The sequence below is a fragment of the Mixophyes fleayi genome, chromosome 10 (assembly GCF_038048845.1).
Source record: "Mixophyes fleayi isolate aMixFle1 chromosome 10, aMixFle1.hap1, whole genome shotgun sequence".
Lineage (NCBI taxonomy): Eukaryota > Metazoa > Chordata > Amphibia > Anura > Limnodynastidae > Mixophyes > Mixophyes fleayi.
Window position 1 is genome coordinate 103,141,734 of NC_134411.1, and position 27,888 is coordinate 103,169,621.

Sequence of the window (27,888 nt, forward strand, 5' to 3'; positions counted from 1 at the left end):
ACAGATGAGTCCATGGTTTCGCAGGAGGGGCCAAAGGAACTAATTGGCCTACTGGACGGATCCTAGGCACTTTGTTTCTAGCACAAATCTCACATGAGAGGACATGCCTCTTGACGTCGGCAGACATGGATGGCCACCAGACCGTGCGGAAAAGGATTTCTAGCGTCTTGTAAATTCCAGGGTGCCCAGCAGCCCTACTGCAATGTGCTTCCACAAGAACCGCCTATCTTAAGTGGACTGGAACAAAAAGTCGTTGCTCCGGAGTAGCATCTGGGGCTAATTTCTGGAATCTCTGCAGTGTAACATTCAGATCTTGGGTTAACCCAGCATGGATTATGGAAGGAGGAATAATAGACTCTGGGTTAGTAACTGGAACATGGTGTGCCATGAAACTCCTGGACAGGGCATCTGCCCGGACATTCTTGGAACCTGGTCTGTAGGTGATCAGGAAATTGAACCGGGTAAAAAATAATGCCCAGCGGGCCTGTCTAGGGTTTAAGCGCTTGGCTGACTGTATATATTGCAAGTTCTTGTGGTCGGTAATGACAGAGATCTGATGCGAAGCACCCTCCAACCAATGCCGCCACTCCTCGAAGGCCCACTTGATTGCCAATAGTTCTCTATTACCGACATCGTAGTTGGCTTCTGCTGAAGAGAACTGACAGGAGAAATAGGCACATGGGTGTAGACGATTAGTATGAGGATCCTTCTGTGATAGAATGGCGCCGGCCCCGACGTCCGAGGCATCGACCTCTAGAACAAATGCTTTAGCTGGATCTGGATGTTTAAGGACCTCAGCTGAGATAAAGGCCTTTTTCAGACTTTTGAATGAGGCTACTGCTTGAGACGACCAATTAGTTGGGTCCATTCCTTTACGGGTCAAAGCCACAATGGGAGCCACAATGTCAGCGAAGTTGTGAATGAACCTTCGATAATAATTGGAGAAGCCCAGAAACCTCTGTACCGCCTTTAGATTGTTGGGTTGTACCCAATCCACAATAGCCTGGACCTTTGTTGAATCCATAGAAAATCCCTCAGAAGAGATTACGTAACCTAAAAAGGATACCTTCTGCACCTCAAACTCACACTTTTCCAGCTTGGCCTAGAGATGGTTTTCCCGCAATTTTTGTAAGACTTGTTTGACGTGAGTCTGATGTGCGAGTAAAGATTTGGAATAGATGAGGATATCATCTAAATAGACCACCACAAAACCACCCAGGAAGTCTCGGAGGACCTCGTTGATCAAGTCCTGGAACACTGCAGGCGCATTGCTGAGGCCAAACGGCATGACCAGATACTCGTAGTGGCCAGAGTGCGTATTGAACGCCGTCTTCCACTCATCTCCTTCTTTGATACGGATGAGATTATATGCTCCGTGAAGGTCGATTTTAGTGAAGACAGTAGCCCCTCTTAGCTGATCAAACAATACCGAGATGAGCGGAAGGGGATAGGTGTTCTTGACTGTGATATGATTCAATCCCCGGTAGTCAATACAAGGTCTTAACCCTCCGTCTTTTTTTGATACAAAGAAGCATCCTGCTCCTACGGGAGACTTAGATGGCCTGATGAAGCCTCTCTCCAGGTTTTCGTCGATATACTCCTGCATGGATTTTGTTTCTGGAGCAGAAAGGGAATACAAACGCCCCTTAGGTAACTTGGAACCAGGAATAAGTTCGATGGCACAGTCAAAGTCACGATGTGGCGGTAAGGTATCAGCAGCCTTCTTGGAGAACACGTCCCAGAATTCATGATACTGTGAGGGAAGCCGCTCCGGAATAGGCTGAATCATACGCAGAGATAGTGACAAACAAGACTGTGTACAATAAGTACTCCACTTGACAATCTCTCCTTTTACCCAGTCTATGACAGGGTTATGACAGGAAAGCCATGGGTGGCCCAAGATCATAGGAACCGACGAACAATCGATCAGGAAGAAGGTGATTGACTCAGAATGGAGAGCTCCGATCTTCAACTGTAGTGGCGGGGTCTCCCAGGAAATCTTGCCACCAGGCAACGGACCTCCGTCTAAGCCACAGACAGTAATGGCAGAGTTGAGTTTTACCATCGGAATTCCGGCAGAGCGGGCAAACCCAATATCAAGGAAGTTGCCTGCAGCTCCGCTATCAATGAAGGCCGACAGGTCCACAGAGCGAGCCCGGAAGGTGAGCTGTGCAGGGATTAATACAGCATTTTTCGGGGAGATAATTTGCAGACCTAGGTGAACTTTCCCCTCATTCCCTAGGCATGGTCTTTTCCCGACTTATTTGGGCAAGAACGGGAGAAGTGGCCTTTTATGCCACAGTATAGACATAGACCTTGCGAACGTCTCCTGTCTCTCTCTTCAGAAGAGAGACGATATGCTCCTAATTGCATCGGTTCCTCACCATCCTGGGAAAGAGGAACGAAGGCGGATGGAGGTGATGATGTTTCCTTTTCAGTTTTCCGCTCCTTATATCTCCTGTCAATTTTAATGGAGAGGTGCATCAGATCCTCCAGAGAACTAGGAGACGGGTATTGCACCAAAGAATCTTTAATCTGTTCAGATAGGCCGAGACGGAACTGACTTCGTAAGGCAGGGTCGTTCCATCCACTATCGGGTGACCATCTACGGAATTCAGCGCAGTATTCTTCTGCCGACCGTCGGCCTTGTTTCAAGGACCGTAGATGAGCTTCCGCGGAGGCCACTCGATCCGGGTCATCATACAGTAGACCCAGTGCCTCGAAGAAGGAGTCTACGGACTGCATGGCCGGACTGGTCTGCGGCAAAGAAAACGCCCAGGACTGGGGGTCACCCTGTAGAAGGGAAATAATAATCCCAACTCTTTGCTGCTCTGAACCGGAGGAGCGAGGTCTCATCCGAAAATAGAGCTTGCAGCTCTCCCTGAAGTTCCGAAACAGGGTTCTATTTCCGGAGAACCGATCTGGTAAGTTCATTTTGGGTTCACAGGTGGGACCTGGAGTCGGTTGTGAAGCTTTTGTGGCTTCTTCTTGAACAGACATACGCTCAGCCAATCCCTGCATCATCTGATACAAGGACTCAACGTGGCCTGCTAGGGTTTGTGCCGGAGACGGTGTGGATCCACTTGTATCCATTCTAACCTTGTCTCCGTGAGTGGGCCGGTTATAATGTTAGGAACCCCTCCAGCCGGCACAACACAACCCGGAATCTACTCTGCCAGTCAGGTGTTCACTGGAGCCCCTGATGGTGGGGACAGACTGGGCCGCAGACTGACAGAGGGTCGTGAAGTGCGTACCGGCTGGGGAGAACCCAGGCAAGAGGAGTCAGGTCCACGCAGAGGTCAAGGGCCGGAAGCAGACAAGAGTATTGATGAACAAGCTGAGGTCAGGGGTCACAGGCAAATAGCAGAACGGGTAAACAGGCCAGAGATCAGGGTCACAGGAAACACGAGCAAGGTCCAAATCAAGCCAAGGGTCATACACGGGAAGTCAAATAGCGATATCAGGATACAGGACAGGAACTAGCAGGTTAGCAGACTGGAACACAGGAGCTATAACCGGCAATGAGGCAGCAGACCTCATTGCCTTAAATACCCAGCTGAACCAATCACAGGTTGAACACACTCCTGCAGGTTAATAAAGCAGTCACTAACAGAGCCAATCAGGGCTTGCCCCTGGCCTGCACAGTTGCAGGCTAATGCCTGTAATTGCCTCCTATAATCTGCCCATATTAATTAGCCCACAGGCTGTAGAACGCTGCGCCCGGCTTCCTCCTATTGCCGGGACGCAGCTCTGAAGCGTCTACTGGTTGCCCTGGCAACGGCCGGGTTATGGCCGGAAATGACGTCCCGGTCGTCATGGCGACGGCCGGGACGCGGGTGAGTGAGTCGCGGCGGCTGGGCACCGCCGTGGCTCGTAACACCCCACCACAGAGCTGAATGATTTGACATCATTGTTTCAAAGCTGTAAAGGTACCGATGTCAGGGCCATCTTTTCCATTGGGCATGATGGGCAGCTGCCCGGGGGCCCCACGGGCAAGGGGGCCCAATAGGCACGGCTCTTAATGAGAAAAAATAATCCTGCAAAAGAAATAAACCTGCAAAAAACACCTTCAAGGGTCACTGAGCAAGTACATCTATCTATCTATATCTCTATATATCTATATCTATATCTGTATCTGTATACATCTATATATCTATATCTATATCTAGGGGCCCCGGTGCACTGCTTTGCCCGGGGGCCCATAATGTTGTTAAGATGGCCCTGACCGATGTAGAAATATAAGATAATCAGATACCAAAGGCTTTTGTAGTCAGAGAAATAGAGGACTCCAGTTGTGGCTGGACTCTCTGCACTGATGGTCAAACAGAGGGTTATTGAGATTACTGGGACTTGCAGTTCAGGAACATGGCCCATTCCTGATACAAAGTTACGGATTGAAGACAGTGATAAAAGTCTTTCGCATTACTTGAAGCATGGGATAGCTCAGCAGGTTAGTAACCAAATTAGATACATGCAGAGATAGAGGTGTCTCTGATTTGAATCCCCTGTCTGGTTTCATTTTAGTAAATTGAATGTTGCAACAGGCTTGATGAAGTCCATGAGAAAAGTGCCAGCAAAAGTTCTGGTTTGTTGGCTCAGTAGACAGAAGGCCTGATTATTGTTTATATGGATTCCTGTGTTCGAATCCCAGCCAGGTAACATTTACAGCTTCTTTGATTTTGGTCTAGGTGTCTTGATTACGTTGATAAAAGACCCACTACTGCTCTCTTACCTTGGACTGGCTCTGATGGCTCAGTTGGTGAGTAGCCAGTTTGCTGACTGTGAAGGTTCTGGTTTGAATCCCCAGACAGAACATTTATAGCTTCTTTGATTTTGGTCTAGGCCCATTGATGACGATGATAAAAGACCCACTGATGCTCTATAACATGTACTGGCTCGGATGGCTCAGTAGATAGAAGAGGTGTATATGGATCCCTGTGTTTGAATCCCCAGCCAGGTAACATTTATAGCTTCTTTGATTTTGGTCTAGTCCCATTGATGACGTTGATAAAAGACCCACTGATGCTGTCTATCATGTACTGGCTTGGATGGCTCAGGTGATTAGTAGCCAGATTGCTGACTGTGATGTTGGAAGGTCCTGGTTTGAATCCCCAGACAGGCTGGATGGTCTCTCTGTCATCATCCTGCTCAGTGGATGCTCTCCTTGTAAGTGATGGGTTAAATAGTTTGTCCAGCATTATTAAATAAACATGTCTGTGGTGTTCTAAAATAATTAACAGCCACTTTTATGAAAATACTACACTATTCTCACATTATTAACTTTCCACTACTCTTCTCTCACTAGACTACACTTTTCTCAATATTGATGGGAACTCTTCTGTCCAATGAGGACTTTACTACTTGCCCACTAACTTATATGACTAAAGACCACTCCTCAATGTCATGAGTCAGACAAGTCCACAAGACAAAGACATATAGGACATATACATATAGGACATATACAGATTGACATATACAGATTGACATATACAGATTGACATATACAGATTGACATAGCCTAGATCTTACTCATCTAAGCCAACATCATCATTTATATAGCACCACTATTTCCACAGCACTGCACAGACAACACACATCAGTTCCTAACACGCACACACTGCACAGATAAGGCCCTGTTCAGGAACTGAACTCATGGCCCCAGCACCGCGGGGCAGATGTGCTAACCACTTAGCCACCATGCTGCCCACGTGTGGTGTAAGAATATACGGAAACTTATTTCAATGTCTTCAACAAGTCAGGTGTAAAATCCAAGGTACAAAAGCTACAGCTGTTTGTGGAGTTGAACTTAGACCTCAAACATCTCTACCAGAAAACAAGTTGGTTACTAGTCCTCTGAGCCAAGGTTTCCTCTGTGTCATAATTCATCCTGGTGCATCAGGAAAGATAGCTGAAAGAAACCTGTCTTGGGGTTCAAACCTGAGACACCACCCTTAGCTGCAAACAGAGAACCTGGATACAAGTCAACAGAGCCAGCTTGTTTGCTAGATATGAAGGGAGATTATGGTCAATGTCATCAACCAGCCTGGACCAACATCCAAGGTACTAACAGAATGCTGTCTAAAGAAACTAACAGCCAACTTTAAAAATCATTGCTTACTTACATTTTTAACTTATTACTAGACTTCTCTTTTCTCAATAGTAACTATGCAGTTGTTTGAGCCCTTTACTGCTTGCCCATAATGTGAATGAACACAGACTGTAGGAAGTCTCTTCTCATGAACCAGCCATGTGCACCAACCAGGAATTGAACCAGAACCTCAGCTATCCTACTGGTAAGAGAGCACCTGGCTACTAGTCATCTGAGCCAACCCTCTGTGTAAGTGACCAGTAAGACTTTTCTCACTTTCTTGAACAAGCCAGATGTAAAATCCAATGTAACAAAAGCTTTAGCAGATTGTGGATTAGAACCAGGACCACAATAACCTCTACAAGCAGAGAAGCAGGTTACTAGTCCTCTAGGCCAGCTTAAATAACGTACTTTTCGCAGTGTCAGAATTCATCCTGGTGCCTCCGACAAGGTAGTTAAAAGAAGACTGTCTTTGGGGCTCAAACCAGAAACTCCACCATTAGCTGTGCACAGAGAACCTGGACACTAGTCTACAGAGCCACCTTGTTTGCTAGGTATGAAGGGAGATTATGGTCAATGTCATCAACCAGCCTGGAGCAACATCCAAGGTACTAACAGAATGCTGTCTGGCGGAACATAAACCAGGACTTCAACATCTCTGCTAGTAGAGCACATGGACTAGTCCAGTGACCCCGCACAGTATCTTTAGGAGGTAAGACTTTTCTAAATGTCACTGAGCATGTGTAATATTCTAAGTACTAAAATGATACCTGTCTGCAGATTCAAAGGACTCTACCATCACTGGTGGTAGCTTGTTGGGCAGCTCATGTACTTTTCTCAATGTCAATAACCAGCCTGGTGCAACATTCATGGTAGTAAGAGAGAACACACCAAGTAACAAGCTCCATGATCACAGTACCTGGCTTCTAGACAACTGAATAAGCTTTTGCCCTCAGTTTTTCTGAATATTTTTCTCAATGTTATCAACCAGCCTGGTGCAACATTCAAGTGCCTAAAAATTAAACCTCCCTCAGAACTCAAACCAAGAACTCTTCCTTTGCTGTCAGTTGAGCACTTTACTACTTGCCCACTAACTTATGCCCTCAATGTGAATAAACACAGACCATCCTTCAAGTAAGTAGGAATATTCTCTTCTCATTGTCATGAACCAGCCATGTGCACCAACCAATGTTAAAAAAGGGTTTTGAACCAGGACCTCAGCCATCTAATGAGAGAAAAGCAGGTGGTTACTAGTCATCTGAGCCAACACAGCACGTAAGCAATTTGAGGAGAGACTTTTCTCAATGTCTTCAACAAGCCAGGTGTAAAATTCAAGGTACAAAAGCTACAGCTGATTGTGTATTTGAAATAAGACTTCAATCATCTCTATAAGCAGAGACTGAGGGTACTAGTCCTCTGAGCCAGCTTACACTTATGTGAGAAACTGCCCTCAGTGTCATGATTCATCCTGGTGCATCAGGCAAGGTAGTTAAAAGAAGTCTGTCTGGGGGTTCAAACCAGCAACTCCACCATTAGCTGTGAACAGAGAGTCTGGACATTAGTCTACAGAGCCAGCTTGTTCTGATAATGCTGAGTCTTTTCTCAATGTCATCAGAGACTAGTGCAACATCCCAGATACTAAAAAGAAGTTTAAATGAAAAATCAGACCAGAGCCTCTACTACTGTCTGTGTATTCAAAGCCGGACAGAGTTATCTTACTCCTTTCTGCTACTCAGCTAGTAGCTCTCCAATCCCCAGCAGAGGTACGGCCACGGTCTCAAGCACAGTTCACTGAGTTGAATATGAAGAACAAGGGTGATCCAATTATACGGGACCAACCGGTACAATGAGAGACAAATTCAACACCTTGATCTCTTTATCATGTTCCTCAAACCAGTCCTGAACAATTCCTGCAGTGTGACAGGGGCATTATCCTGCTGAAAGAGGCCACTGCCATCAGGGAATACCGCTGCCCATGAAGGGTGTACTTGGTCTGCAGCTATGTTTTGGTAGGTGGTACGTGTCATAGTAACATCCACATGAATGTGAGGACCCAGGGTCTCCCAGCAGAACATTGCCCAGAGCATCACACTGCCCCCGCCAGCCTGGCTTCTTCCCATAGTGCATCCTGGTGCCATCTCTTCCCCAGCACCCGGCCGTCCACATTATGTAAAAGAAATTGTGATTTATCAGACCAGGCCGCCTTCTTCTATTGCTCCATGGTCCAGTTCTGGCGCTCACGTGCCCATTGTAGGCGCTTTCAGCAGTGGACAGAGGTCAGCATGGGCACTCTGACCAGTCTGCGGCTATAGGACCCCATACACAGAAGCTGCGATGCTCTGTGTGATCTGACACCTCTCTATCACAGCCAGCAGTAACTTTTCAGCACTTAATTATAGGGTTTCTCCTTTGTTTGTTTGTTTTTTAAACTGGAGGAGGGAAGAAGGGGAAGGTTTGGGGAGAGTGGGTTCAGATACAGTATGACACAACATTTCTAAAGCTATTCTATTTTAAGTCTATAATGGCAGTGCCTGAAATAGCTGTAAAACAACAGGAGATAAGTGAACATATAACATACATGTGTGAGTGGTCCGTGTGTATTAGTATATGGATCCGTTCCTTTTCTTACAACAAAATTACCAACTTTTTCAATGGAGATTATACCCTGGTGCCACTGACAGGTGACTGTGTTTTACTATTTGTATTTTGAAGTCTGCTCAGATGTATGAGCACTTGAAGAAAGAATAGTTATATATAATAAATCTTATACATTCCCCTTTGGTAATTTGAGGTGATAGAAGGTATTAAAATGACCAACAGCTGATAATCACGTTCTCACACAATAACTGCACATTTTGCATCAATAAAAATCATATTTTGCTCTTTGTATTGGGTGGAGGTCTTCTTGCTGATATCTGTATTGTGCAACTTTGACAAGGTTGCCCTCTGTATTGTGTGGCGGTCACAAGGGTGCTGTGTATTGTGTGGCGGTCACAAGGGTGCTGTGTATTGTGTGGCGGTCACAAGAGTGCTGTGTGTTGTGTGGCGGACACAAGGGTGCTGTGTATTGTGTGGCGGTCACAAGGGTGCTGTGTGTTGTGTGGCGGTCACAAGGGTGCTGTGTGGTCTTCTGCTGCTGTAGCACATCCGCTTCAAGGTTGGATGTGCTCTGCATTCAGAGATGCTCATTAACAAGGAGTTTCCACCCACAGAACTGCCGCTCTGTGTAAAAATCCCAAGAGATCAGCAGTTTCTGAGGTACTGAAACAACCAGTCCGGCACCAACAATCATTCTACGGTAAAAGTCACTGAGATCACATTTCTTCTCCAATCTGGTGTTTGGTCTGAACTACAATTGTAATTTTTGACCATGTCTAATTAGCCCGGGGGGAGGGGGGCAAGACTCAACTCAGCTGCCTATTGGGAACATTTTAAAGGAAAAAATACTGGTGGCCCAGTGACCCAGTCCAAGGTAGCCCACTATGGGACCGGCACGGAGAGCAGATGCCCCCCCGGCCCCTGATGTCTGCATGCTTTTATGCATTGAGTTTCTGCCACATGATTGGCTAATTAGATATTTGCATTAACTAGCAGGTGCTCAGGTACCTAATAAAGTGGAGAGTGAATGTTTATATATTAGGATCCATATAGATACATACAATACACAGTGTATTTATATATATTATACATAGATTCAAGTATGTTTGTTTTTTTTAGTTATTTTTCTTAGGTTTTCAGCACCCTGTACTTTGTTCAGTGTTAAAAACCTGAAAATTTTTCAGTGTGTCATTGTTCTGTGACCCCAAGTGTCAGTGTGTCATTGTCCTGTGACCCCGAGTGTCAGTGTGTCATTGTCCTGTGACCTCCAAGTGTCAGTGTGTCATTGTCCTGTGACCCCAAGTGTCAGTGTGTCATTGTCCTGTGACCTCCAAGTGTCAGTGTGTCATTGTCCTGTGACCCCCGAGTGTCAGTGTGTCATTGTCCTGTGACCCCGAGTGTCAGTGTGTCATTGTCCTGTGACCTCCAAGTGTCAGTGTGTCATTGTCCTGGGACCCCAAGGGTCAGTGTGTCATTGTTCTGTGATCCCCGAGTGTCAGTGTGTCATTGTCCTGTGACCCCGAGCGTCAGTGTGTCATTGTTCTGTGACCTCCAAGTGTCAGTGTGTCATTGTCCTGTGACCCCGAGTGTCAGTGTGTCATTGTCCTGTGACCCCGAGTGTCAGTGTGTCATTGTTCTGTGACCTCCAAGTGTCAGTGTGTCATTGTCCTGTGACCTCCAAGTGTTAGTGTGTCATTGTTCTGTGACCTCCAAGTGTCAGTGTGTCATTGTCCTGTGACCTCCAAGTGTCAGTGTGTCATTGTCCTGTGACCCCAAGTGTCAGTGTGTCATTGTTCTGTGACCTCCAAGTGTCAGTGTGTCATTGTCCTGTGACCCCCCCAGTGTCAGTTTGTCATTGTCCTGTGACCCCGATTGTCAGTGTGTCATTGTCCTGTGACCCCGAGCGTCAGTGTGTCATTGTCCTGTGACCCCAAGTGTCAGTGTGTCATTGTCCTGTGACCCCAAGTGTCAGTGTGTCATTGTCCTGTGACCTCCAAGTGTTAGTGTGTCATTGTCCTGTGACCCCCCCAGTGTCAGTTTGTCATTGTCCTGTGACCCCGATTGTCAGTGTGTCATTGTCCTGTGACCCCGAGTGTCAGTGTGTCATTGTCCTGTGACCCCGAGCGTCAGTGTGTCATTGTCCTGTGACCCCAAGTGTCAGTGTGTCATTGTCCTGTGACCCCAAGTGTCAGTGTGTCATTGTCCTGTGACCTCCAAGTGTCAGTGTGTCATTGTCCTGTGACCCCCCAGTGTCAGTTTGTCATTGTCCTGTGACCCCGATTGTCAGTGTGTCATTGTCCTGTGACCCCGAGTGTCAGTGTGTCATTGTCATTGTCATTGTCCAGAGCTGTTATATATATATATCATGTGTTTGTGTGTTCCCCGGGCAGCATTGTCCGTCCTGTATAATTATTGAGCGCTGTTATATATATATCATGTGTTTGTGTGTTCCCCGGGCAGCATTGTCAGTCCTGTATAATTACTGAGCGCTGTTGCCGCCTGCAGGTCATTATTATACACAGGGATCAATGTGAGAATAAAGGAGCAGCGAGTGTGACATTGTAAAATTGCCATTTCTGCAACCTGTAGGTGAACAGTCCTCAGACTGTGCTCATGGCTGCAATTATCTTATAATTACAGCGTCCACACAGCAGGAATTCCCTTTTCATTGCTATTTACTGTAACAATGTCATATTTAACCTGTTCACTGCCGGCGCACAATACTTTGTATTTTATGTAATTGTATTTATTTCATGTGCAGCATTTTTGCCGTTTGTCCTGTGAGCCGGAGTCTACTAAATCCTATCATAGAACAAATAAAGAGACTAAATATAAGGATGTAAGCTCGCTTGAGCAGGGCCCTCTTCCCTCCGGTCTCCTCACCCGTTCTTCTGCTCCGTGTCTATTGCATCTGCCTGCCTGGAGTTTCTGAAGTACTGGTACTTTTGTTTATTGTTCTGTACTGTTATACCCTGTATAGTCTACTGTTTGTACTATGTGCGGCGCTGCGGAAACCTTGTGGCGCCTAACAAATAAATGATAATAATAATAATAATAATAAGGTCACTGACCTACCTGTAATCACAGCGTCACTGTACTGATCTGCTTTTCCCTCTTGTTTTCTAATTGCAATAACCTGGTCTGAATTAATTACTTCATGTTAAAGAAATACCTTTGTGACAGCGAATAGATGGAGCCCACCCAGGTTATTGCAAACAGAAACAAATTGGAAAACATAAAATTAAACCATCATCACACTAATTGTGATATCTGCTATACACTAGCCACCAGATTGTGAGGTGTATTATACGCTAGCCACCAGATTGAGAGGTGTATTATACGCTAGCCAATAGATTGTAAGGTGTATTATACGCTAGCCAATAGATTGTGAGGTGTATTATACGCTAGCCACCAGACTGTAAGGTGTATTATACACTAGTCACTAGATTGTACGGTGTACTGTATGCTAGCCACTAGATTGTGAGGTGTATTATACACTTGCCACTAGATTGTGAGGTGTATTATACGCTAGCCACCAGATTGAGAGGTGTATTATACGCTAGCCACCAGACTGTAAGGTGTGTTATACGCTAGCCACTAGATTGTGAGGTGTATTATACGCTAGCCACCAGACTGTAAGGTGTATTATACGCTAGCCACCAGATTGAGAGGTGTATTGTACGCTAGCCACCAGACTGTAAGGTGTATTATACGCTAGCCACCAGATTGAGAGGTGTATTGTACGCTAGCCACCAGACTGTAAGGTGTATTATACGCTAGCCACCAGATTGAGAGGTGTATTGTACGCTAGCCACCAGACTGTAAGGTGTATTATACGCTAGTCACTAGATTGTACGGTGTGCTGTATGCTAGCCACTAGATTGTAAGGTGTATTATACGCTAGCCACCAGATTGAGAGGTGTATTATACGCTAGCCACTAGATTGTGAGGTGTATTATATGCTAGCCACCAGACTATAAGGTGTATTACACGCTAGCCACTAGATTGTAAGGTGTATTATACGCTAGCCACTAGATTGTGAGGTGTATTATATGCTAGCCACCAGACTGTAAGGTGTATTACACGCTAGCCACTAGATTGTGAGGTGTATTATACACTAGTCACTAGATTGTAAGGTGTATTATACACTAGTCACTAGATTGTAAGGTGTATTATACACTAGCCACCAGACTGTAAGGTGTATTATACGCTAGTCACCAGATTGAGAGGTGTATTATACGCTAGCCACCAGACTGTAAGGTGTATTACACGCTAGCCACTAGATTGTAAGGTGTATTATACACTAGCCACTAGATTGTGAGGTGTATTATACGCTAGCCACCAGATTGAGAGGTGTATTACACGCTAGCCACCAGATTGAGAGGTGTATTACACGCTAGTCACTAGATTGTAAGGTGTATTATACACTAGCCACCAGACTGTAAGGTGTATTATACGCTTGTCACCAGACTGTAAGGTGTATTATACGCTAGCCACCAGACTGTAAGGTGTATTATACGCTAGCCACCAGATTGAGAGGTGTATTATACGCTAGCCACCAGACTGTAAGGTGTATTATACACTAGTCACTAGATTGTAGGTGTATTATACGCTAGTCACTAGATTGTAGGTGTATTATATGCTAGCCACCAGACTGTAAGGTGTATTATACACTAGTCACTAGATTGTACGGTGTGCTATACGCTAGCCACCAGACTGTAAGGTGTATTATACACTAGTCACTAGATTGTAGGTGTATTATACGCTAGTCACTAGATTGTAGGTGTATTATATGCTAGCCACCAGATTGAGAGGTGTATTATACACTAGCCACCAGACTGTAAGGTGTATTATACGCTAGCCACCAGACTGTAAGGTGTATTATACGCTAGTCACTAGATTGTAAGTGTATTATACACTAGCCACCAGACTGTAAGGTGTATTATACACTAGTCACTAGATTGTACGGTGTGCATTACGCTAGCCACTAGATTGTGAGGTGTATTATACGCTAGCCACTAGATTGTAAGGTGTATTATACACTAGCCACTAGATTGTGAGGTGTATTATACGCTAGACACCAGACTGTAAGGTGTATTATACGCTAGCCACCAGACTGTAAGGTGTATTATACACTAGTCACTAGATTGTACGGTGTGCTATACGCTAGCCACCAGACTGTAAGGTGTATTATACGCTAGCCACCAGACTGTAAGGTGTATTATACGCTAGCCACCAGACTGTAAGGTGTGTTATACGCTAGCCACCAGACTGTAAGGTGTATTATACACTAGCCACCAGACTGTACGGTGTGCTATACGCTAGCCACTAGATTGTGAGGTGTATTATACACTAGCCACCATACTGTAGGGTGTATTATACGCTAGCCACCAGACTGTAGGGTGTATTATACATTAGCCACCAGAAACATATGTTGCTTGCAGTATATTTATATTTCAGGGTTTAATATTTATAAACACGTTGGTTATTTCTCCATAAAGCTTCATTTTCTCTCTATGATAACGATAAAACCGGACAGATAAAAATACAACTATTTTGGACATAAAACATTTAATAACATTTGGCAGGAAGCTCATTTTATCATTTTTGGTCAGTTTAGAGAAAGTGTCACAAAATTCATTAACCTCTTCAGAGTCACTAACATTTTAGAAACATTTTGTGGGGCTGATTGTCCTAGAACAGTTCTCACATAAACAGAAAATCAAAATTGACTTTTTTAAAATTGCAGCATTTTCCTGCTCTCTAATTGCAATGAGCTACTTCAGCTGTGACAGGTCCGGGTGAGAGGTCCGGGTGAGAGGTCCGGTCTTGTTACAGACAATACTCATCTTTCATCCTCCGCTTTCCAAGTCTTGGGGTCTTCATGTGATGTTATTATTATTATACTTAGTGACGTGATACTGTGGTCAGTTTCATTCTATGTCCCAGGAACGGTTCCACCGTGACAGAGATAAGAGAACGTCTGCTGGAATTTGTTTCATTGATCACTAATTCTTCATACTACACAATCGGGTCAGATTCTTCCTATAAATAAAAGTGTGAGAAACTCTTATAGTAAAATAAAGACGGAGCTCATCAAACAACACTGAATGTTCTGACATTAATACAGCAGAAGATAGAACAGGTTCCTGTATGTTTCTACCTTGTTTCTCTGTCTTATTGATGCACTGATTGAATGACTGAGGCGATATATAAAATACACAGGGATAATGCCCCCTAGTGGACAAACGTGTATGAAAAATGGGGAAATCTGCACTGCGACACCACACTAGCAGATACGCTGATCTAACAGAGCAGGAGGAGATCTATACAAAGTAATTGTTTAAACAATTAGGAATTAAAACCATGACACACTTCACGGGGGACTCAAATTTTAAATGTGTGGAAAGATTTAGGGGTTAATGTATCAAGCTGCGAGGTTTCCGGGAGGGTTTGAAAAGTGGAGATGTTGCCTATAGCAACCAATCAGATTCTAGCTGTCATTTTATATAATATACTAAATAAATGATAACTAGAATCTGATTGGTTGCTATAGGCAACATCTCCGCTTTTCAAACCCACCAGAAACTCGCAGCTTGATACATTTACCCCTTAGTTTTTGGAGAAGGGAGCGTCCTAGTGTAATAATACACATGAGCTGTCCAGTTACAGTAGTGGCAGCAATTCTTTTATGTGCACAAAGATTTAATATTCATTACAAATAATTATTGGGTGGAGGTGACATTATATTGGTTATTGGGAGCAGGTGAAAGAACGTAGAGCTTAAGCCTTGAAGGGACAATAAAGATAAAACAAGGGAGAGAACACGAATGTATCAGTTATATGATACAATCTTACATCTGGTCTGGCCAACCTGTAGCTCTCCAGGTGCTTGTGAAACTACAAGTCCCAGCATGTCCTGTCAACTACCGGCTGGCTATCTACTGGCAAAGCATGCTGGGACTTGTAGTTTCAGACCACCTGGAGAGCCACAGGTTGGCCAGACCTGCTCTATATAATGTTCTGACTTACTTTACTATTGCAGTTACATGGGTCATATTAACATATTATTATCATCATCATTATTGTTATTATTATTATCTATACATTCAGCCCAGGTCACATTATGTACCGGGAGCAGGAATTGTCTCTTAATATTTGGCTGTGGTTTGTAGGTCAGTATCTGGTCGCCCCCATCCCCCCCCCCCCTCCCCCAGGGTTTATGTAACAGCCTCAGTCGGACGCACCCAGGTACATTGTGTATCACCCGATCTGGATCTGATTCTCTTACACTCATTTATTACAGATTCCTGGGAGAGGAATGTTTAATCTCAGACATTAACCTGGAGCCAGATAAGGAGGATTGACACAAGTACACAGGCGGCAGGAGGAGGAGGGGGGGGGGGCGGCCTACTTCACACCTGGGGACTAAGGAGGACAGTGAGAGACTTACTAGGAAAAACAAGTGGGGAGGTTAAGATTTTGCAGGGATAGGAAGAGAAGGGATAGTATGGAGTGGAGATTCCCACCCTCCCACCCCAGGGAAAAATAAATAGATAAATAAAAAAAATAAATTAATTGAAATATATACGCAACATCGCCCGCATCCGTCCCTTTCTCTCTCAGGAGGCCACCAAAGCCATCATACACGCACTCATCATCTCCCGCCTGGATTACTGCAACCTCCTCCTCACCGGCCTCCCCCCTCCGCTCTATACTCAATGCGGCCGCAAGACTCATCTTCCTCTCACGCCGCTCCTCCTCTGCCTCCCCTCTCTGCCTCTCCTTACACTGGCTCCCCTTCCCCTACAGAATCCTTTTCAAACTCCTCACCACCACCTACAAGGCTCTCTCCAACTCTACTCCCCCCTATATCTCTAACCTCCTCTCCATTCACACCCCTGCCCGCTCCCTGCGCTCAGCCAATGACCGCCGCCTCTCCTCCACTCTGATCACCTCTTCCCACTCTAGAATCCAGGACTTTTCCCTTGCAGCCCCCCTTCACTGGAACGACCTCCCTCGTTCCATCCGCCTCTCCTACTCTGTGCTCCTTCAAACGTGCACTCAAAACTCACCTCTTTCTCAAAGCCTACCAACCATCCACTTAACCCCCATCTCCTCCACTCATTCTCCCCTCTCTCCCATTCACTCAATTGGCTCCCCTTGTGCCTGGTCTGTCTACCCTCCCTTAGGATGTAAGCTCACTTGAGCAGGGCCCCCTCCCCTCCTGTCTCCTCACCTGTTCTTCTGCTCCGTGTCTATTGCATCAGCCTGCCTGGAGTTTCTGAAGTACAGGTATTTTTGTTTATTGTTCTGTATGGTGTCACCCTGTATAGTGTAATGTTTGTACTATGTGCGCCTAACAAATAAATGATAATAATAATAATAATATATATTCAAACAAAAAAAGAGAAGGAAGAAATGTCTGTATTTGTAAAGTTACATGTGCTTTTCAGTCATGTTCAGTATGTGGTTTTAGCGTTAAACAGAGGACAGTGGCATGCGTGGATATAGTTTATAGATGTTGTATTTGTTTATGTAAATATTGACTATTGATGTATTCTGTCGCAGTGGTATGAGGGGGGGAGGGGGGCAACAAGCGACGCACAAGGTATAGCATCGGTGCATAATTGCCCCAGAAAGGCGGCCGTCCGCCCGGCTACAGCTTCAACGGTTTAGGCCTCTAGCGGGGCGTGCAAAGGGAAAAGAGGGTGTGTGGGCACATGATGCAGTGCTCACAGGGCAGAACACACCCCCAAAAGGTGGAGGAATTGGTAAAAGGAGAAAGAACCTTTCCCTGCATTTGTTAACTTTTTAATAAAACTGTGACCGTTATTTACGCCAACATCAGCCTGTGCGTTTTATTTCAGAAAAATAGTTTGTTTCTTCTTGCGGGATGCCAACAGGTTGGCATATCCTCCCTTAATGTTATCTGTATGGACTCCTGGTGCACGTACCCATAGACTTACTGTAACCAATTCTGGGGTAATTAGAAATATTTCTGTCTTATAAAGTGTAACATTCCCTTTACCACAAATAATAGTGATTGTACAAGAACCTGCGTCATACTGGTTATATACCTGTTATATAGGGAACCTGTTATATGTATTATTACAGCTGGTGGTAAGCGCTGGGTTATATCACCATTAATAGTGCCCGTTTGGGGTCTTTCAACCCTTAATAAATCAGCCCCCATATACCCCAGATTTACCCGATATCAGGACAGGCACCAACGTGACATATAATTCTCTGTCTCTCAGGTAAATAGAAGATGTTACATTCCCTGAGTATGTGATATAAACTGCAGCTCATCACAGGCTGTAATCTGGGGTTTGGATTATAAAGATGATGATACAGATTTCTGAATAATTTAGTGAGGAGCGAGGGAAGGAAAACTGACAGCCGGTCTGTGCACGATCTGAGATTCAAGGACGCTGTGTGCCATAAAATACATCTAAATGTACAAGTAATTATCAGGAGGAAACTGAGAAACATGCGGGCGAGCAAATGTTAAAAAGAGATAGAAGTGTATATATGTGTGTGTGTATCTGTGTGTGTGTGTCTGTGTACTGTGCTTAGAATTTTACTAATATAGCGCCAATATATTCTGTAACGTTGTACAGAGAGGAGATAAAACCAACATTGGCAGCTATACATGAACATAGCTACAAATCACTTATTATTAGCCTCAGTGAGACTTCCTGCAACTTTTACATTATATGCTCCTCAGTCAGGTATTTATACTATCAGACAGAGCTGTTTAAGTCGTTGCCCTGGGACGCTGTGTTCTCTGCACTGTACACAGCTGTATTCAGACAGCGGCTCTGTATCTATCTCAGGGCAATGAGAGTAAACACGTCTGGTTGGTGATATAAAGACGAGGTTGAAAAGCACAGCATACATCTAAGATAAAGCGATACATGTGGGAAAGATTGCAGAACGACATGTACAGATAATTAAGGTATTCGCAGGTGAAGACATCTTTATGACAAACAGTCCAGTAAACGGGTGCAGCGTCCGTATGATACATATAATATAATGTACCGGTAGTTATATATAAATATATATACTGACCTTTATCCTAAGTGCTTCTGGGGCTGTTTATCGAATCCAACCACAACATTATTATAGTTTCCATCTGCAACACAGTAACTCTCCGTGTATTAGAGGAGATAACAGACATAGAAACACTGGAATATGAAACAATGATTCTCTTCATGAACCTTTCACTTCCTCCACATCCTATTTATTCATCAAAATTAGCTTTACAAAATATATTCTTAAAATAAGTAATGTTTTACTATAATGTCCACTTAAAGTGAACTTATCACATTCACAAAAACACTGATGTCTTCTACACATTAAATAAACATTTCTGCAGATGACGGTGTGAAGTAAGTCTGACGCCACAATCCTCCTACATCACCATGCTCCTTCCACTATATAACACATCACTCATCTCCTGATATACTCTTGCGCTGCTGGGGACCCTGCTCCTTCCACTATATAACTATCAGTCTGTGGCTTCATGCTGCCTCCATTCCCCTCCTCACATCATGTCACTGCCCCTGTCACATGCAGCCCTGTCCTCACTGACACATCACTCATCTCCTGATATACTCTGTGCTGCTGGGGAACCTGCTCCTTCCACTATATAACTCTCAGTCTGTGGCTTCCTGCTGCCTCCATTCCCCTCCTCATATCATGTCACTGCCCCTGTCACATGGAGCCCTGTCCTCACCAACACATCACTCATCTCCTGATATACTCTGTGCTGCTGGGGGACCCTGCTCCTTCCACTATATAACCCTCAGACTGTGGCTTCCTGCTGCCTCCATTCCCCTCCTCACATCATGTCACTGCCCCTGTCACATGCAGCCCTGTCCTCACTAATACATCACTCATCTTCTGATATACTCTGTGCTGCTGGGGACCCTGCTCCTTCCTCTATATAACTCTCAGTCTGTGGCTTCCTGCTGCCTCCATTCCCCTCCTCACATCATGTCACTGCCCCTGTCACATGCAGCCCTGTCCTCACTAATACATCACTCATCTCCTGATATACTCTGTGCTGCTGGGGGACCCTGCTCCTTCCACTATATAACTCTCAGTCTGTGGCTTCCTGCTGCCCCCATTCCCCTCCTCACATCATGTCACTGCCCCTGTCACATGCAGCCCTGTCCTCACTAACACATCACTCATCTCCTGATATACTCTGTGCTGCTGGGGGACCCTGCTCCTTCCACTATATAACTCTCAGTCTGTGGCTTCCTGCTGCCTCCATTCCCCTCCTCACATCATGTCACTGCCCCTGTCACATGCAGCCCTGTCCTCACTAACACATCACTCATCTCCTGATATACTCTGTGCTGCTGGAGACCCTGCTCCTTCCACTATATAACTCTCAGTCTGTGGCTTCCTGCTGCCTCCATTCCCCTCCTCACATCATGTCACTGCCCCTGTCACATGCAGCCCTGTCCTCACTAACACATCACTTATCTCCTGATATATTCTGTGCTGCTGGAGGACCCTGCTACATTATTCCTGGAAGTAACCGCAGTGTATGTGACGGGGGCAGTTAGTACGTTGGATGAAGCAGGTGGAGATTTTGCTGCAGATGATGGGGCTGTAATTGGGCTGAGTACCCGGTGATAGAAGGAGTCTGGCGTTCCCCCAATAAGAGGAAGTGATGAATACTTCACCAGTTCTCACACCCACCCACTCAGCTGATATAATACAATGTTTACACAGGAGGGGGAGGACAATTTGCTCTTTTCCACTGAACTTGATTTTCAGGATTTCAGGATTTGCTGTGAAATTCTCCATTGTCCCAGCAACAGTCAGATTATTTCTGGCGACTCAGAGCTGATAAAACCCCATAGAAAGTCTGAAAACCTATCAGTCGCTGATCTCTATACAACTGATAACACAGGGATAATAATCCCCACGTTCTGATCACTAACCATCTCCATAGACCCCCCTGTGTGGGAGGATTACAATGATATATAATATATATATATAACTTTCACGGGTTGACACATTTCATTCTTTCACAGTCAGTCATGTGACACACGAGGGTGAATCGCGTTTATAGAGTGCAGACTGGACGCCGTTCACGCAACTAAACAGATTATGAGAGGAGACCACAGATTTGGCAAATAGGGATAATATAAATATATCTATATATGATTTACCTTGATATTCTTTGGGATACTTGTGCCTCAGATGTCTCCCCTCTAGAATAAAACACAGGAGAAATGAATTGTATGTTATGTACAAGTATCTTGTAACAGATCTACACAGACAGAGGTGGTGAGCAGGGGGTTAATTCATGATCACTCCCATCTACCCTATGTGTCATCTAAGACCTCACATTGTACCTGTGAGGACTCTGACTGCTTCAACACAGCCCTGAGCCAAGAAAGTCAACATGGCCGTAAACTGTAACTTGTTTCTGATCGGACTGAGCTGAGATTCGGTAGTTCCTACTTGGACTGAGCTGAGATTCGGTAGTTCCTACTTGGACTGACCTGAGATTCGGTAGTTCCTACTTGGACTGAGCTGAGATTCGGTAGTTCCTACTTGGACTGAGCTGAGATTCAGTAGTTCCTACTTGGACTGACCTGAGATTCGGTAGTTCCTACTGGGACTGACCTGAGATTCGGTAGTTCCTACTTGGACTGACCTGAGATTCAGTAGTTCCTACTTGGACTGAGCTGAGATTCAGTAGTTCCTACTTGGACTGACCTGAGATTCAGTAGTTCCTACTTGGACTGAGCTGAGATTCAGTAGTTCCTACTTGGACTGAGCTGAGATTCGGTAGTTCCTACTTGGACTAAGCTGAGATTCGGTAGTTCCTACTTGGACTGACCTGAGATTCGGTAGTTCCTACTGGGACTGACCTGAAATTCGGTAGTTCCTACTTGGACTGAGCTGAGATTCAGTAGTTCCTACTTGGACTGAGCTGAGATTCAGTAGTTCCTACTTGGACTGAGCTGAGATTCGGTAGTTCCTACTTGGACTGAGCTGAGATTCGGTAGTTCCTACTTGGACTGAGCTGAGATTCGGTAGTTCCTACTTGGACTGACCTGAGATTCGGTAGTTCCTACTTGGACTGACCTGAGATTCAGTAGTTCTTCTTGGACTGACCTGAGATTCAGTAGTTCCTACTTGGACTGAGCTGAGATTCGGTAGTTTCTACTTGGACTGAGCTGAGAGTCGGTAGTTCCTACTTGGACTGAGCTGAGATTCGGTAGTTCCTACTTGGACTGAGCTGAGATTCGGTAGTTCCTACTTGGACTGAGCTGAGATTCGGTAGTTTCTACTTGGACTGAGCTGAGAGTCGGTAGTTCCTACTTGGACTGAGCTGAGATTCGGTAGTTCCTACTTGGACTGAGCTGAGATTCGGTAGTTCCTACTTGGACTGACCTGAGATTCGGTAGTTCCTACTTGGACTGACCTGAGATTCGGTAGTTCCTACTTGGACTGACCTGAGTTTCCTCTCTGCTTGATGCACTGCCCTCTGTTCGGGATGCCCTCTGCTGGGCTGCCAGGATTGATTATATGACATTCGTACCCCGTCGGGCAGTGTAGTGGTTCATCTCCGTCCTCCGTGGTACTACAGGCCTCCGCTGTCAACAAGACACAAAGGTTGTGAAATAACCGATAAGAGGAGCACTAACCCCGTTCCAGCTTCCTCACAAGGTTTCATCATTGAGGGTCATGCAAATTACAGAATGAATTTGGTTTGTGTTCAGCAGAATCTTTTATACAAGGAATCCTAAAACCTGTGTTAGGTGCAGCCCTCAGAGAAACACAGAACAAGACCCAGACATTTTTTTTATCCCAAATAATCAGTAAATAATGTACGTTTGTCACACAGAATACAATAGAGAGTGTTAGTTCTCTGCACCTTGTAGTGCTTCCTCCGGTCCGTCCAGTAACCAGCCGTTTCCTCCCAGCCAGCGCGGCTTTGGTTGTACCAGCCAGTCCAGCACTAGATCAATACACAAACAGATATTGTAATCTGCCCTGAGACAGGCAGGGGGCGCACATGAGGCATGGGGCGGAGACGTCTCCATATATTTGGTGGTGAATGACAAATAAGAAAATCACATTTTGAGATTGGAATCCCTACAGATTTATGAGAATGGTGCACAACTTTACACCATGTCTGCATGTGACGAGCTGGGTTACAGGGCCGTATAATCAACCTTCAAGCGTACTCTGAAAACCCAGCTCTTCAAGCAAGCTTATAATATTCCTCTACCACCGTCTTACCCTCCCTAGGTTACCCTATTACCACTCTCTTACCCTCCCTAGGTTACACTATTACCACCCTCTACACAGCTAACACAAAACAAAAACCCTCTGACCAACATAGTTGTGTGACTGATCACACAGCCCACTAAGTAGTTTGTAACCTTTGCATTCTAGCTGGACAAATATTCAGTATAATGTAGCACTTACCCTTGTGTATAAAACCATTGTCCCATAGATTGTAAGCTTGGGAGCAGGGTCTTCTCACCTCTCTGTCTGTATGTATTACCCAGTATTGTATTATTACTGTGTGTGTGTATTCCCAATTGTACCTCGCTACAGAATATGCTGGCACTATATATATATATATATATATATATATATATATATATATATATATATATATATATATATATATATATATATATATATATATATTATAATATATAGGTCTGAGTATTATCAGTGGACTAACATAACACGTGATCTCTATGGGTTATTTTGTCAGCGCAGGTAGAGCCTCCTCCCCTCCCCGCTCTGAATACTTTCTCACATGATAACGAGTTTCCTGCACTTTCAATGACCCCTTAATTCCCGTCCATCTGTGCCAGCGGAGAACGTTGGCAGCCTGGCACACACATATCAGATTGTGGGATAATCAGCAGCTATTGTCCACAGTCTACTTCACACTTATACCACCGGAGCTGGAGACAGGGGCAGCGCCCTGGTACTAGTGTCACGATACCTCCATACTGCAGACCGGCGACATGTGTGGCCCTCTGACCTTCGAAAGGGCCACACAATAGCTTTAATCTCAGTGAAAAGATAACAATATACGTCTTACGTTCTGCGCAGTCACATGATCGACGCTCTGAGTTATTCAGCAGCAGTCACAGCTGGAGTGTAAAGCCGGAGGGCTCAGGTGTCAGCTCGTCAGACCGCGTATATTATCCCAGGTACAGTGCTGTAGACTGTGCCTGGGATAATATAATATAAGGGTATTACAAGTCCCAGAGAAGTTCTGAGCTTTGAGGACAGAGAGAGGACTTGTAACCTGGGACACTCTCAGTCTGCATTAATTCCATGCTTTTCACCAAGGATTTGATACCATCCGGGCAGTTGTTATGTTGTTGCGTTTGTATATAAACTGCGCTGTGGATACAAATGTATCTAATACACAGAGAAGAGTTGATCTATGTGGTATCCAAGGGCTACAAATCTGCACAGATGATATACAGGCCTCACTGAAAGCAATGAAGACGATAAACTAATAAAGACTTGGATTTAGAATTGCAGAAGTGCATTCACAGATCTATAAATGGAATTTGTCTGAAGCTAGAACTCCCTTTACAGCCAGGAAAATAAGAGGCGACTGTATATACAATCGATTGTCCGATGTAATATTCTATTAAATAACAACAGTGCAGATGGGGTTTAAGTAATCACTAGAGCATTAATCAGGAACGCCTGTATATATACATAATAAGACAGCTGCTGCCTGTAGATTATAAGACTATTACAAGTCACCTTGGACTTTCATGCAGTCTCATTTTTTTAAAAGGTCACTGATAACCTCATAAGTATCACTAGCGGATGTATTATCCCAGGTATAATCTACTGTACATTGGTCTCTGGTTATTCTGATATAATTTACAACAGTTACACCCGCTCTGGACATTATCACAGTAACATTGGGGTGTTCTCGTACCCGGGGGAGGCTGGACGGACTCCAGACAGGCGTAGATACATCCGTTGAAGCAGCAGCGCTTGTGTCTCTCACACTCCGAGTCGGACCGGCAGCTCAGAACCTCGCAGGCTCGGTCCGGTAGGGTCTGCGGTGGCGGAGGGCACCGGTCATTCTTCTGGTAGTTGGTATTGTGGGGGTGCAGCGGGTATTCATAGTCCTTGTGGAGTAAAAGAAGACAAGTGATGAGACCCAGGAAAGTCCTGAAGACAATTCTCTGTATATATGATATTTATTCACACAAGGTGGTTTATTAACACTGCTGATGAATATAATATCCTCCATAAATAGCAACAGCACCACTAGAATAACGGTCGGGTCTGGTGGGTTGGACCTCTGGCGATCAGCAAATACTCCACTAGTTCAGTTCTTCTGCTGCCTACACAAATCGCTCCTAAGACTAATCTTTGTTTATATCTAATCGCTACATTTAATTAATTGTTGATACATAGAAGTGACTTGCTCTCATTTTCTTATATCATCCCACATAGCATGTTACTGCCCCGCCACTAGGGCTCACCCCAGGGCTGAAGTACGGTTATTACATTACTATGAGACAGATGGATGAGGGGATTGTGTGATAGAGACAGAAACAATGGTACTCAGCTGCAGCTGGTATAGACAATGTATGTAAGCAGACACGTACAATGTGACATCTGGGATCATAATGTTACATTTGGTTTATGTCCTTTCTATTACATTTCATTATATAAGAAAATATATCAATAATAATAATTTCACTGCAGAGATTTTTACTTTTGATAAAAATTTAAGCTGTTCCATCAGTTTCCTCCAGATGGCGCTTTACAATAAGTTATTCAAAGCTGTATAACAACTATACAGTATAGTCAGTCCCTATAGTCTGCCACCTGCTGGATGAGATTGGTGACTGCAACACACTTACTTTGCCTCTCAAACATCACATCGTTGTGGGGACAAAACATCTGCAGACAATCTGGGAGGTGTATTATAATGTATTGATAAGGCTGATGGAAATCCCCCAGCAAGCCCGCTCACACATGCACAGTGGAACAGACAGCACAGACTTTTAATTCCACTTAAAAAATAGATTGTACAAAAAAAACAACAGATAAAAAAAATAAAATAAAAAATGTTCCCTCCCAAAGAATAAATAATTTTTCCATCATGAGATGGCGATAAGAGAACAAGGATTGCAGTGGTAATCTACCGCCGTCATCCTTGTCCAATCAGCTTCCCAGTGCTATCACCAGCGATATCTTACCACTTAATAGGTAGGGCACCAAGTACTGGTCTCTGCATTATACGCTGCACACCAAGTACTGAGCCCTGCATTATACTCTGGACACCAAGTACTGGTCTCTGCATTATACGCTGCACACCAAGTACTGAGCCCTGCATTATACTCTGGACACCAAGTACTGGTCTCTGCATTATACGCTGCACACCAAGTACTGGGCTCTGCATTATACGCTGGACACCAAGTACTGGGCTCTGCATTATATGTTGGTCACCAAGTACTGGGCTCTGCATTATACGCTGCACACCAAGTACTGGGCTCTGCATTATACACTGGACATCAAGTTCTGGGCTCTGCATTATACACTGGACATCAAGTTCTGGGCTCTGCATTATTCACTGGACACTAAGTACTGAACTCTGCATTATACGTTGGACACCAAGTACTGGGCTCTGCATTATACGCTGGACACCAAGTTCTGGGCTCTGCATTATACGCTGGACACCAAGTACTGAGCTCTGCATTATACGCTGGACACCAAGTACTGGGCTCTGCATTATACGTTGAACACCAAATACTGGGCTCTGCATTATATGTTGGTCACCAAGTACAGAGCTCTGCATTATACACTGGACATCAAGTTCTGGGCTCTGCATTATACACTGGACACTAAGTACTGAACTCTGCATTATACGCTGCACATCAAGTACTGGTCTCTGCATTATACGCTGCACATCAAGTACTGAGCTCTGCATTATACTCTGGACACCAAGTACTGGTCTCTGCATTATACGTTGGACACCAAGTACTGGGCTCTGCATTATACGTTGGACACCAAGTACTGGGCTCTGCATTATATGTTGGTCACCAAGTACTGGGCTCTGCATTATACGCTGCACACCAAGTTCTGGGCTCTGCATTATACACTGGACACCAAGTACAGAGCTCTGCATTATACGCTGGACACCAAGTACTGGGCTCTGCATTATACGTTGAACACCAAATACTGGGCTCTGCATTATATGTTGGTCACCAAGTACAGAGCTCTGCATTATACACTGAACATCAAGTTCTGGGCTCTGCATTATACACTGGACACTAAGTACTGAACTCTGCATTATACGCTGCACATCAAGTACTGGTCTCTGCATTATACACTGCACATCAAGTACTGAGCTCTGCATTATACTCTGGACACCAAGTACTGGTCTCTGCATTATACGCTGCACACCAAGTACTGGGCTCTGCATTATACGTTGGTCACCAAGTACTGAGCTCTGCATTATACACTGGACACTAAGTACTGAGCTCTGCATTATACACTGGACACCAAGTACTGGGCTCTGCATTATACACTGGACATCAAGTTCTGAGCTCTCCATTATACACTGAACATCAAATTCTGGGCTCTGCATTATACGCTGGACACCAAGTACTGAGCTCTGCATTATACTCTGGACACCAAATACTGGGCTCTGCATTATATGTTGGACACCAAGTACTAGGCTCTGCATTATATGTTGGTCACCAAGTACTGGGCTCTGCATTATACGCTGCACACCAAGTACTGGGCTCTGCATTATACACTGGACATCAAGTTCTGGGCTCTGCATTATACACTGGACACTAAGTACTGAGCTCTGCATTATACGCTGGACACCAAGTACTGGGCTCTGCATTATACGTTGGTCACCAAGTACTGAGCTCTGCATTATACACTGGACACTAAGTACTGGGCTCTGCATTATACACTGGACACCAAGTACTGGGCTCTGCATTATACACTGGACATCAAGTTCTGAGCTCTCCATTATACACTGAACATCAAATTCTGGGCTCTGCATTATACGCTGGACACCAAGTACTGAGCTCTGCATTATACGCTGGACACCAAGTACTGGGCTCTGCATTATACGTTGAACACCAAATACTGGGCTCTGCATTATATGTTGGTCACCAAGTACAGAGCTCTGCATTATA

At 44.8% G+C, this 27,888-nt stretch overlaps 1 protein-coding gene across 2 annotated transcripts in view; it reads right to left on the reverse strand.

Moving 5' to 3' along the window:
* Positions 1-14,240: 14,240 nt before the first annotated feature.
* The window catches only part of WFDC1 (WAP four-disulfide core domain 1), a 39,244-nt gene continuing 25,596 nt past the window's right edge, over positions 14,241-27,888 (reverse strand). For both annotated transcript variants that reach the window (XM_075189374.1, XM_075189373.1), the window contains exons 2-7: positions 24,654-24,849; positions 22,599-22,682; positions 22,177-22,317; positions 20,881-20,922; positions 18,761-18,824; positions 14,241-14,731 (exon numbers count right to left, since the gene is read on the reverse strand). In XM_075189374.1, the coding sequence (XP_075045475.1) occupies positions 18,763-18,824; positions 20,881-20,922; positions 22,177-22,317; positions 22,599-22,682; positions 24,654-24,849 (525 nt within the window). In that variant the 3' untranslated portion in view covers positions 14,241-14,731; positions 18,761-18,762. The remainder of the gene's footprint in view (positions 14,732-18,760; positions 18,825-20,880; positions 20,923-22,176; positions 22,318-22,598; positions 22,683-24,653; positions 24,850-27,888) is intronic.